Source organism: Peromyscus californicus, unplaced genomic scaffold, assembly GCF_007827085.1.
Source record: "Peromyscus californicus insignis strain IS unplaced genomic scaffold, ASM782708v3 Scaffold_11__1_contigs__length_118956290, whole genome shotgun sequence".
NCBI lineage: Eukaryota > Metazoa > Chordata > Mammalia > Rodentia > Cricetidae > Peromyscus > Peromyscus californicus.
Genome location: NW_026294402.1, coordinates 71,905,994 through 71,919,757, shown reverse-complemented (window position 1 = coordinate 71,919,757; position 13,764 = coordinate 71,905,994). Strand labels below are relative to the sequence as shown.

Genomic DNA, 13,764 nt, shown 5'->3' with positions numbered 1-13,764 from the left:
ATGAGAGAATGAACTGTCAAAAATGCCATTGAATTATTTTTGTGTTGGCCAATTCCTGCTGGGCATGAGGCTTGGCCTTGAGAGTGGTTTGTATAGTGAGACTCTATTGGAGAAAACCAATTTATCTTTTGTGAGCAGGTATCAACTGGAGATAGCTCTGGCTTAGGGATGGGCACTTGTGTCTACTTCCCTTTCAGTGCTGGGAACCCATCTGTCCATGACTTGCACAGACTCTGTGCATGCTGCCACAGTCTCTGTGAGTTAATATGAGGATTGGTCCTACATATTTAGAAGGTCTTGCTTCCTTGATGTCCTCTATCCCCTTTGACTTTTACACTCTTTTTGCGTCCTCTTCCACAGAGTTTCCTAAACCCTGAGGGGAGGGTTTTGATGGAGACATCTCTTTTAGGGCTGAGTGTTCCAAGGTCTCTCATTCTCTGTACATTGTCCAGTTGTGGGTCTCTGTATTTTTCCCCATCTACTGCAGGAGGACTCTTCTCTGATGATGGCTGAGCAAGACACTGATCTATGAGTATAGCAGAATGTCATGAGGAGTCATTGTATTGCTATGCTCTTTTAGTACTTGATTCTCCCCTGGGTTCCTGGCTATCTAGTCTCAGGTTGTTGGCTATCTGAGCAGTGTCAGGGATGGGTCCCATCTCATGTAGTGGGTCTTAAATCGCATCAAATATTGGCTTGTTAGTCCCACAAGTTTCGTGCCATTGATGCACTAGCACATCTCTTTTTTTCTTGTTACGCGCACGCACACACACACACACACACACACACACACACACACACACACACACACACACTTCATCTATTTATCTTATATGCTGGCTACAGCCTCCCCTGCATTCTCCCCTCCCCGTCCTTCTCCCCTATTCCCTACTCTCACCCCCAATCCCTTCCTCTTCCATCTCCATCCAGGAAAGGGCAGGTCTTCTATGACTATTGATAAAACATGTCATACCAAGTTGCAGTAAAGCCAAGCACATCCCCATGTTTTAAGGCTGGGCAAGGTGACCCAGTATAAGAAGCAGGATCCCCAAAACCAGTAAAAGAGTTAGAGACAGCCCTTGTTCCCACTGTTAGGCATCCCATAAGAGGATCAAGCTATACAACTGTAATATATATGAAGAGTGCCTAGGTCAGTCTCTTGCAGGCAGGTTGCTCTTGTCGATCAAAGGTTTTGTATCTGGGTTGGTGTGTACTTTTCTTCTTTGGTAGCAAACAGAAATACATCAAAAAGATCATCCACTAGGATCAAGTAGACTTTATCCCAGAGATGCAGAGATAGTTCAATAATTAAATCAATAAGCTTACTTGATCTTGGTGGATGATCTTTTTGATGTTTTCTTGGATTTGATTTGCAAGCATTTAAAAAAAATGAATCAATATTCATGAGGTGCATTGTTCTGCAATTTTCTTTGTTGGGTCTTTGTAGTTTGATTATCAGGGTAACTGTGGCCTCATAAAATGAACTGGGCAAGGTTTATTCATTGCTATTTTGTGGAATAATTTAAGGAGCATTGGAGTTAATTGGGAGAATTCTGCTCTAAAAACCATCTGGCCATGAACTTTTTTTAGTTAGGAGACTTTTCATTATTGCTTCTTTTTCACTATGGTTATAAATCTATTTAAATTGCTTATCTGATCTTGATTTAACTTTTGTAAATGGTATGTATTGAGAAAATATTCAATTTCTTTTACATTTTCCAACTTGGTGGAGTACAGGTTTTTAAAGTATGTCCTATGATTCCCTGAATTTCCTTGATGTCTGTTGTGCCCCCTTCTTCTTTCTAGTTTTGTTAATTTGGAGATTCTCTTTCTGCCTTTTAGTTAATTTGGATAAGGGTTTTTCAATCATACTGATTTTCTCAAAGAACCAGCTCTTTGTTTCATTGATTATTTGTATTGTTTTGTTTGTTCATTTCTATTTTAATGATTTCAGCCTAGAGTTTGATTATTTCTTGCCATCTAGTCTTTTTGGGTGTGATTTCTTCTTTTTGTTTTAGAGCTTTCAGGTATGTTGTTTAGTTACTAGTATGAGATCGCTCCAATTTCTTTTTTCTTTTCTTTTTTTTTTTTTTTGGTTTTTTGAGACAGGGTTTCTCTGTCTAGCTTTGCGCCTTTTCCTGGATCTTGCTCTGTAGACCAGGCTGGCCTCGAACTCACAAAGATCCACCTGCCTCTGCCTCCCGAGTGCTGGGATTAAAGGCGTGCGCCACCACCACCCGGCCCTCTCCAATTTCTTATGTAGGCATTAGTGCTATGAACTTTCCTCTTAGCACTGCCTTCATTGTGTCCCATAAGCTTCAGTATGTTGTATATTTATTCTCATTCAATTATAGAAAATCTTTAATTTCTTTCTTGACCCATTTTTTTTTTATTCAGTAGTGAGTTATTCAGTTTCCATGGGTTTGTAAGCTTTCTGTTGCTTCTGTTGTTGTTGATATCCAGCTTTAATCCTTGATGGTCACTTGAGATTCAGGGTGCTGTTTCAATTTTCTCCTATCTGTTGAGACTTGCTTTGTATTTAAGTATGTGGTCAATTTTGGAGAAAGTTCCATGAGCCACCGAGAAGAAGGTATATTCTTTTGTGCTTGGGTCAAATGTTTTGTAAATATTTGTTAGGTCCATTTGGCTTACAATATCAGTTAACCCAGGATTTCCCTATTTAGAGTTTATCTGGATGACCTGTCTATTAGCAAGAGTGTGGTATTGAAGTCATAGTCACACTATGACTGTGTGATAGTCAATGTTATTTGAGCTGTTGTAGTGCTTCTTTTTATGAGTTTGGGTGCCCTCGTGTTTGGTACATAGATGTTTAAAATTGCAACATCCTTTTGGTGGATTTTTCCTTTGATGAGTATGTAGTGTCCTTCCCTATCTCTTCTGATTAGTTTTGGTTTGAAGTCTCTTTTGTCAGATTTTTTATAAAATTTCCTTTAATGTTAAAAAAATTGCTAATTGGAAATAAGTACTTGGTTGGAGGTAGGCAGAAGAGCATTTTTAGTGAGGAAAAGTCTACTTGAAGCAGATGAGGTTTTAAAGCTCTCATCAGATAGCACACTGTCCCTCCTTGGAATCCACTGCCTGAATTTGTGCTGTATAGGTGTGGAGTCATGTCGGCACATGGCAGCAATTGTACCTCACTGAGAAACTATGGGAAATGGAGCTTGCATTTCCCAGCATACACCTGGCCAGAATTCTCATGGCAACTTAGATCAGGTTCTTGAGTGAAGGAGCCTAGGATGGAAAGGAGCAAGGAGAATAACAAATGTGCTTTCGGGGAAAGGCCATCTTTGGCTTATTTCATAAGCAGAGGGATTTAGGACATAAAAAGAAACTTGTCCACACACGAGACAGGAGCACCCCTGCTTCAGTCAGTCGTTTTTGGTGGCAACAGTTCAGGGAGGTGAGGACGCACTTCTCAGTGAGCAGCTGCTCAATTCCATGAGACTTTGATGGAGGCATTTCACCTCAGCAAGTCAACTGTCTGCAACACATGTATATATGCCTCTTATGCCCTTGCTTCCTATATTTCTTTTAATAACCTCCTGCATGTCTTTCCTATTTAAGAATAATACAAAGAAGTTTTAAAGGAGCCTCTTCTTTTTGGCATATATTCTGTGGTCTTGTAAACCTTATATTTTATGGTCCACATTTGAATGAAATTTTAACGTGTGTTAAAATTCTATGTGATACCATAGACAAATGTGGTATTATAAATGTTTTGATTTTGATAGAAGATCTCATATACCCCAGGATGGCCTCAAACTGACTATGTAGCTAAGAATGTTCTTGGATTTCTAACTCCCCCCCTTTTCTTCTTGCATACGGGGTTACTGGCATGAACCATTGGTCTTACTTTAAGTGGTGCTGGTGGTGGGTCCCATGGCCTCTCCCATGCCAGGCTAACACTTTACCAGCCCATAACATTTCCATTCTAATTTTATAGATCTTACCCTTTGAGAATGCTGAAGCCTAAAGGTAACATGAAATTTTCCTGTAAGATATTTGTAAGCAGTAAATACATTACTTATCTTATGGTCTGAGTTCGAATAAAAGTTTACGTGGTTGTCTGTGGCTTGAGAGAAAACATAGAAGTAAAAGAAGACACGTTTTTCCAATGGGAAATCTTAGACTCTTTCAAATTTGACTGAAGGCCAAGTTACAGTGCCTGGTGGCAAAATACACTTAAAGAAAGGTCTATAGGGGCAAGGAATACCTGGTGTCCTGACAGTTCAAAGGTATATAAGACAACATAGTAAACTGTTGGCTAGAGTTTACATACTTTTGAAATATAGTTTAAAGTAATGCATAGAGGTATATGTTTAGAGGAGTGGGGGTCTAAGGTCAAGACAGGGCTGGTAGGTACCTTACTTAAGGCAAACCTTCAGTTATTGGTAATTACACTATCCTTAGCTCACCTTTCTTACCCATTCATATACACTGTCCCTCCTCAGAACCGCCCCATCCTTCCTCAGTGCTGCTGCTGGAAAGGAGGTCTTAGCAGACAGCCAGGTAAAGCTTGATATGGGTCTATGAAGAGGAATTGGAGATGGCCTGAATCTATCATTTCATAATTATTATTCTTCCTAGGTAAGACTATTACAAATACTTGTGACACCTCGGTTTACAGGTGTTGACAGAGTGCCAGGCCCTGGGATTGATTTCCTACTTTTTCAGAGAATTTGCTGTCAGTAAAGAAGACTTACATTGAGAGTAAGGGGGAGCAACTGGGACTGGACAATATTTCTGTAACTGAGACTTCTAATATAGATCCATTTACTTTCTATTATGGATCACACTGGAATAAAGTAGAAATATTTGTGTGATACAGGAGATAAAGAATAGAGAGAAAAACAACTTACCAATATTTCCTTTGTGAAAAAAATAGATACTTGGTTTACGATTATAGTAGAGCACTAGATATAAAAAACAATTGAAAATGATATTTTATGTGTAATTCTAAGCAACTAATTGCACCCTTAAAGGGAAGACAAGTAGAACAGCAAATATGCTTCCTTGTCAGTTCCAATCACAATTTCTGGAATCCATTTTTAACCCTAGGATGGTGTTGACATATATATTTTTTGCTCCAGTTTTATTATTGCCTGAAAACCATACACTAAGATAAAGTGAACAGTGCAGTTAAGCCCCTGAGGAAGTGGTTTTCTGCTTGAGAAGGAAACAACTCCAGGTAAAATGTGAGTAAACAAAAGAAAATGAAATTTATTTTTAAACAGGCTGAACATAGCATGGGCAGAAGCATTCCATTACGCTATAAGCTGTCCCTTAGAGCACAGAGTGCTGTCTTTGGAGAAAGTCAATGTCCTAAGTCTTACCTCATAGCATGGGACAGAAAGGCAAAGAATAAAACAAGTATATGTTGAGTGTTTTCAGATCTGCCACAGCGACCAAAACAGAAAACTTACTCTTACTGTATTTCAAGAATTGAGATTGGAATATGATAAAACTAATTATCAGAACTCATCAGTGAGAACTCTGTGGGCACATAAAATAATGAACACATATATAAAGTGATATGTATCAACATGTCATCAGCTGAGTAGATGACACCCAGGGAGTACACAGCAGAATTCTATAAAATTTGATAGTGTTAATAAAGGCTCAAATAAAGGAGACAGTGGGAGAGCTAAAAGCAGATATTAAGGACCTCAGGTCATGTTCTCAGGGGGATTCTTTTCTTCATCTGACGGCTGGAACTTCTAGCTCAGCTGTGGCTGAGAACTGGAAACTTCAAAAGAAAAGAACTTTCATTTAGAGATTGTGTCATTCATCAACTAATAGGATTTTGCTAAACAATCATAGACATAATAAATTGGCCAAATGAAAAAGAGACTTGAGACTATCTACTTAGGGCCTAGTTTCTCATTTTACAGAATAACAGGTTTCACTATGACCTTTCCATACATGCACATGATATTCTTTAGTTATCACCCCCACTACCTTCTCTTAAACCAACTCTCTTTCCTTTCCATATTCCTAACAGTTCCACTGAGGTCAATATTTTATTTTAGTTGACTAATTAATCACACTAGTTATTACTGTTTTGCTAATGATAGATAGCAAACCCAGGGTCTCACAGATATTGAACAAATGTTCTATGACTGAGCTACCCACAGCCTCGGGCAGATTTTAAAAATGAAGAAACTGAGGCACAGAAAGAGGTCATATAGGGCATCAGTGGATAGATAAATTTGTAAACCTTTGGGTCCCACCCAAAATGCATTCTTTTTTTTTTTTTTTTTTTTTTTGGTTTTTTCGAGACAGGGTTTCTCTGTGTAGCTTTGCGCCTTTCCTGGAACTCGCTTTGGAGACCAGGCTGGCCTCGAACTCACAAAGATCCGCCTGCCTCTGCCTCCCGAGTGCTGGGATTAAAGGCGTGCGCCACCACCGCCCGGCGCATTCTTTTAAATGCAAGAAATAGTTAATCTACTCATGTTTCCTGTCTTCCCTTTTAAAATTCAGCTACATCAAATGAAATGTTCAGGACATGTATCTGGTTCTCTGTTTGAAGCAGTAGCATTTTACTGAAGTACATGGAAGCCAATCTTTCACTGTGGACATTTGATGTACTGATTTTCGTAAAGGCAAAGCTAGAGGACTGATATGTTGTTGTGTCGCTCCCAGGCCTGGAATCATGAGTCATTTTTTTTTTTGATGCACAACTGCTAGGATATGGCAGGGCCTATCATCTAGCAGCTTGCAGTCTTTTGGGGAAATGAAACAAACTTCAATTTTACAGTGCTCGTTCATTTAGCAAATTGAAGCGCTTATTCATTGACTATGAAGTGGAGTTGATGCTTGCAAATATCTGTACAGCAATTCTCCAGACATTTTCTCAATCACTCATGTTATGCATTCCCACTGAATTTTCTCCCTAGTTTCCAATCATGCTAATTATGATTTATTCTTAGTGAGTGGATCCATGTGCACATTTCCTGTTCCTGGCTTCTAGCAGGTAACTTGGCTCATTGGGAAGTTTCCCTCATATGCTTCTAAACTGGCTCAGGTCTATCAGTAATAAACTCTCACAGCACTCAGAGAATTATTTCCTAATACATTATTCTATGTTTTTATTATCATTATATTAATAATTAATCACATGATATAAACAATATAACAGTATATTAATTATATTATAATATATTATTAATTATATAATTATAGATTAACTATGTAATTATAATTACATAATTCTCAATAAATAATCTATTATAAGAATATAACAAATATAGTAATATTATATAATAATTAACATAATTATATTATTTATATATAATAATATAATTCATGTCTATTTCTCCCACTAGACTGTAATCTCCAAGGTCAGGATAATGTTCACTGCAGTGTTCACATCTAGCCACATGCCTGGCATATTAATCAGTATAAAATCAGAAAGATCCGTGGCAAATAATTTTATTATCCAACTGCTATGTTGTAGCCAGAAGTTTCTCTGGTCCTGCTGGGCCCACTGTCCGGATGAATCTCTCCCATCTGCATCCTGTAGCTGCTTGGTCCCAAGTAAACACACAGAGGCTTATATTATTTACAAACTGTATGGCCAGGCTTCTTGCTACCTAGGTCCTGTAACCTAACTCAACTCATTTCTATTAATCCGTATGTTGCCCTGTGGTTGTGGTGTTACTGGTCTGCTGACATCTTTTTGCTCCTTTGGTGGTGGCTGGCATCTGTCTCCCCTCAGTCTCCTTTCTTCTCTCATCTCTGCAGTTTGAATGTCCTGCCTAACCTTGTTCTGCCTTGCCATTGGCCCAACAGCTTTATTTATCAACCAATCAGAGCAACACATATTCACAGCTTACAGAAAGCCGTCCCAGAGCACCATGTAAGTTAATTGATTAGGGCATTTGAGTGTAGTCAAATGGAGGTGCGCCATGGCAATGTCTGAAGCATGCTTTGCATAGAAGGTTGTTGTACATGGCCTTGTTACTTGAAATGCAGGAACAGCAACAGTTAGAGATGCAGTTTCTTGGCCCTCTTGCCTCTTCCTGTGCATGTACGAGAAATTTATAGCATGTTCTTTGTGCCATGAAATGTTTGAGATCAGGGACTAAAGCCCCAGATTCTTTGATTGGCCAAGCAAATCTGGAGAGAGAGAGAGAGAGAGAGAGAGAGAGAGAGAGAGAGAGAGAGAGAGAGAGAGAGGGATCTTTAGCAACCTCTAACAGGGGCAGGCTGCTTTGCAGACCCAGAAGGTATAAAACTCATGGCTAGATCTTTTAACAGTTCAAGAGAAACTAGAAATAAGAAGTTTATGGAGAATCTCTGGAGTTCAACGCTGAGAAATGGAGTCTCCTTTGAGGCAAAGGAATTGTTAGAGTCCTGGTAACTCACCTGTCAATCTACCTGCAGCGTTCTAAGTGTGAGGTCTTGTGAGACATCCGAGGATGCAGTGAACAAATCCTAAGTAAAATTTGGAATTCTTTAGCTTTGAAAATAAGAAATTTTTCTCTCCACAATGTGCTTTATTTTTTATTTGATTTATTTTTTCCATATCAACTTGTTCTCTGTGCTGGGTGAGTTGTCTGCCAGGCACAAACAACTTAAAGATGAATGTCACATAGTTCAGGACTCTCATACACTTGTGGTCTCATCACGACAGGCATATACTAAGGAAGCAGATAGTACTCTGGTTCTTGCTGCAGTCCATTTTCACAACTACTTTCTAGAGGTATTTTTTATGAGAGTCACACTCTACCTTGAGTTACTAAGTGTAGAGACAGAGAAGGTGCAGGTTTCTATACATACGTGGTATGAAGAGGGTTTATAAGGGATGGTGGATAAACTTGGAAAAGCAATCTTAAGAAGGAAATTCTGAACTCACTGTCTTCCATTGATGAGTCAAGATGTTTAAACTTCCTGCAGCACTTCCTCCTCTTTAGAGTTTCTGGCAGTCAAAAAACACCACTCTGCCTTCAGACAGGAACTTTTCATGAATATCATGGCACTGAAATCCACTTTTTATGGACAGACTTACTACGATTTACAAAGTGTCTTCTTAGAGTTGTTGGAGTCTCATTTCTCCATCTGGCCTGGGAAATTTTCATCTTTTTGTCTTTTCATGGAAGGTCATATGGGCTCTGGAGAAAGCCCACAGACAGTCAACACTTCGTAAGGTTTTGTGCTAGTTTGCTGGCCGTTGTGATCAAGTACAGGGAAAAGCAAATGAAGGTGCTATTTAAATACTGCAGCGATGTGTGCACAGAATTCTAATTCAGCAACTGTACAGAACCCAAGACTGAAGTTCGCACCTGAGATGGAAGTGTGCTTTGTCCCGTCTCCCCTGCACCTTCCTTTCCACTCACTTTCCTATGTTGAATAATGCTGAGATGGGAATAGTAACTTATCAGCTATAGCTTTTAATTGAGGCCAAATAGTAATTTGTTTTTTCAGAACATGACAACCACGTGTGTAGGCTTGGGTTACCCTCTCTCCCTCCATAGGAATCTTTGCTCTGTGTAGCAACTATATGAAACTTAAGCCAGTTTGCTCCCGTTCTGACCTTTGTAGGACTCCTCTCCTGTGTTTTATTGCTCTCATCACCTGACATCTCCGCTCTTCATGCTTTGCCAAATCTCCACATTCTGCAGAGGTTTTACCATTTAGCATTGCTCTCTCTAATAGTTCCTGGATCACCTGCTCTAGTCAACACATCCATTTGCTGCTTCTGTGAATCTTAGAAAACAGGAAAGAGAAACACATTGCCCCAAACTTGATCCTCTTGTCTCTTCCTAGACAGTATTTTCATCTGAAATTTCTTCTTTCCTTTTTTCCTTTCCTCCACCCCCTTTTCTCCCTCTTCCCTACTGTCCCACCTCTAATAGATTTCTTAAATATCTCCAGCCAGCCATCAATATTTTGCATATCAGTGACACTGGCTTCTGTTGAAGTTGGAATTTCCTATCATGTGCTCCTCTCTTGCTTACAGTTCCCCAAGGGCTCCTTATGGATGTATTCTCCCACATTTCTTTCAATTGCCCTGTCTTTAGAAACTGTCTCCCAGCTTCCAGTCACTGCTCACCATTTCTACTTCTGGCTCTTAAATAAATTGTTCTTGTCTTAGTGCTTTATTCTATCTGTGAAGCAGGGTTAGACATGTGATAACTCAATGAAGAGTCTGCTGTCAGGGCCTATGCTTCTAATCCTAGTACCCAAGAGGCTGAAGCGGGAGGCTCAGAGTTGGAAGAAAGCCTGGGCTACAAAGTGGAGAGAAGTTCCCTAAACCCTAAACAAAATTCTTAATGAACAAACACATATAAGTGACTTAGTACATGAGTATAAAGTGGATCGATATGACTAAACTCATGAACTTTATAAGATGCAGGCAGACTTCAGCTGCCTTGAAGAAAATGGAAGAACAAATTTACTGTGTTAAAAGTTCGTTCTCAGGCCAAATGAAGTAACTTAGGGCTTATAATTATTTATGACCAGCTAGTTACAGTTCCCTTTTGTTGATTAGAGAATCACTACAAAGGTTTTGAAATTGGAAGTGATAATGAACTTGACTTAAGTGCCTGTGTTAGAAAGGAGGGATGGAATAGAAGTGTAGGCACCACACCCTCACTCTGTTGCCTTAGCTGCTTTTTTAATCTCAACAAAATGCTTTTAGGGAATTTTGAAGTTTAAAAATTTCAGATTGATTCTTCTTGTTAAGTATTAGGAAATTAGAATAATGAAAACACGCTATTACAAAACTGGAAAGTCATGTAAATGTTGTATCACCTTGTCTAGGTGTATATAAGAGTCTGAGGTGTCTAGGTCCAATTATTCAGGTTGGAAGTTTGAGCAATACACAGGGACTGTGTTGCTGACATAATACAATAAAATGTAGTGTCCTGCGACTGACCACGAGACCACGTGGCAGTAGATGCTTTCAGCTGCTTCCCAGCTTATTATTTAGAGCATGGACTGAGCAGTTGTACTGAGAACTCCTGATGCCATGATCAGCAGAGGATTTGTGGCTGGGATAGAGTTTAAGGGCTGGAATTTAGTGGAGTTACAATTTTGAATAAAAGCAGGCTCAGTTCCTTAAAGCTGTTGGAACTGGGTGGGTCCTGATAAAGTAAGTGCTGGAGGAGGAGACCTCCTGAACCTGTTCAGAAGCCAGGGCCAAAGGCTTCCCAGGCCTGCTTCACTTATTGGCCTCTTTGAGCTCGCTTTGAAGAATTGGGAGGAAGTCACGGTCCTACTGTTTGCTCAAAGCAGGACTGTGTTGAAAGTGAAGGGGTTCAGTCATTTTTGTGACCCTGATGTCATTTCCTTTAACAGAAAGGAATGTGCCTGGAAAATGGTTTTAAAACCTTACAGTTGGAGCAATGAAGGTGACACAAAAGAGGATAAATGAAACTGCAAGTGGTAGTTGATGCCTGTAATTCCAGCACGTGGGAGGCTGAGGGAGGTGGAAAGCAAGTCTGAGTTACACAGTGAGTTCTAGGCTAGCCTGGACTGTGAAGTGAGACTGTCTTAAACATAAGAAGGGCAGCGGGGACTTGGATTTCAGTACAAATTCTGTGTCACAGTCTAACCTTTACTGGCATGTTGAGGACTTCCTACTGCCTTAGTGGGGTTAAGAGTCTCTGTAGCACTCAGAAAATCTGTGCAATAAAAGTAAACATTCCCACATACCGGAGGAACCCCCTCCTGTTAAATGTTACTATGCTTCATTGCGTTAGAATAATGTTAAACTGGTGGGGGTCGCATGATTTATGAAGTTTCTGTGCTTTGATGTTATTGAAGTTCACAACAATGTATAATATTTTATTGTCCCAGGAAATATATACTGTTTTGTGGCATGTGTATATTTATTGTGAATCTGAACATGAGCTATTGTTTTTGCTTTTGAATCATATTTATCAGGGGCTAGCATAAATAGGCCTGAAACATCAACTCCACTTAGCTTCTTTTCTATAAAATTTATCTGTGTTTTAAACATTCATTCAATAAGTAACTAATCTGTATTATTGCTGAGGCCTGTTAAACTTGACGTGTTACAAAAATAAGTAAGATATGGTCTTATGCTGAGCACCCATCACTTGCCAAAATACTTCTTGTACATTTGAAATGACAGTTAAATCCCAATGATTACAGTTGGTAAAAATCAAACTACTGTTTGCAGCAAAATATCAGATGTCATTAACTAATAATCTGCTGAAATGAAATCTAAACATCTGTTTCTCCTCACTTTGGCTCCTGATCACAAGCTGGGCATCTTTTCTGTGAAGCTGGGTCATCCCATGGTGACAATTCCTGAACATGACACTCTTGACTCTAAAGAGGTAATGTAAGATAGGTGCAGAGATCTATATCTGTAGAAGTAAGACATTCTTATTTCTTTCAATATTAACAAAATCACAACATTTTAGTTTTGAGATTATATATAATTGTAATGTTTATCCCTTCCCCTTTCTCCCTCGAAACCATCTCTCATACCCCTCTTTGCTATTTTTAAATTCATGGCCTCTTTCTTCATTAATTGTTATTACATGCATGTATATGTAATATATATATATATACACACACACATATTCCCAAATACGACCTGCACAGTTTGTATAATGTTGCTTGTATGTATGTTTTCAGGCTGATCATTTAGTATTAGATAACCACTTTGTGTGCTTTTCCCTGGGGAAGATTATTTCTCCCCCACTTAGGTTTCCTTAGTTGTCTATAGTTCTTCATGTGGGATTGAGGCCTTGTGGCCATTTCCTCTTCCTCTTTTCTGGGTCTATTGGTGTCCTTGTTCAGCTCTTGCTTAGAGAATTATGTTGGTGAGACATTATAGGTGTAGCTTCTGACATTCCTAGGAGACACAATCTTACAGCAAGCTCCCCGATCTTCTGTCTCACAATCTTTTTGTTCCTTCTTCAGTAATGTTCCCTGGGCCTTAGGTATGGTCATGTTTTGTACATGAATACATTAGAACTGATTTCTCAACTCTGCATTTTGATTGGTTGTAGTTTTCTGCAACTCTCTTGATCTGGCTTAGTGAGGTCATGTTGTAGGTTCTCTTCCAATATCCATGACTTCGCTCGTCTTGGTTCATTGGCTAGGTTTCCAGTACCAGGCATAATTTCCTTCTTGTTGATTGGGTTTTTTAGTCCCATTAGAGAGTTGTTCATTATTGGCAAGGTATGCGTGCCACTACTGAACTCTTAGGGTTATTGTGCCATGCTGGTCATTGTTACAGTTAATAGATGTGATAGCTAGGTAGAACTGTTGGCTGCTTCCCTCCTTTGGAAGTTTGTATAGGGTCTTCTGGCACTATGAAAGCTAGTAATCAGGGGGGACATACACACATCAGCTCCAGCTCATGGACATTTTGGCTCTGTTTCTGAATTTCATGGCATCTTCAGCAACAGGGACTTATCTTCTGCCACGAGGAGCAACCAAGAGTGATAGCTATAAACTGTGTGTTTTGGGAGTCCCTCAGAAGGTCTTGGCAAACAACTCAAAAGAGAGCTTTTTATGTTTGTATTGAGGCTTTTGGTAGGTGGACTTTGGCTCTTAGAGGCAACATTGTTTTGACTTTTTTAAAGAGAGATGATGACTCCCGGCTGACTGTGTGGTTCCGAAGTACCTGATTGCTTGTAGAAGGACTACTGGAATTCCATCTATACACATCACAGGGACAAACCAACTCCCTCTTCCTCAGCCGTCAGTCTTTGGCATTTTTATGTTCAAGTGTAAAACTATTGCTTATTGTCGAGCGTG

General features: G+C 39.4%; 1 protein-coding gene across 24 annotated transcripts in view; it reads left to right on the top strand.

The window, feature by feature from the left end:
• Mlip (muscular LMNA interacting protein) overlaps window positions 1–13,764 on the top strand; it is a 231,365-nt gene that overhangs the window by 202,629 nt on the left and 14,972 nt on the right. For 19 of the 24 annotated variants that reach the window (XM_052714917.1, XM_052714916.1, XM_052714920.1 and 16 more), the window contains one exon: window positions 12,255–12,329. The exons of the other annotated variants lie outside the window; for them this stretch is intronic. In XM_052714917.1, coding sequence (XP_052570877.1) covers window positions 12,255–12,329 — 75 coding nt within the window. The remainder of the gene's footprint in view (window positions 1–12,254; window positions 12,330–13,764) is intronic. 24 annotated transcript variants of the gene reach the window in all.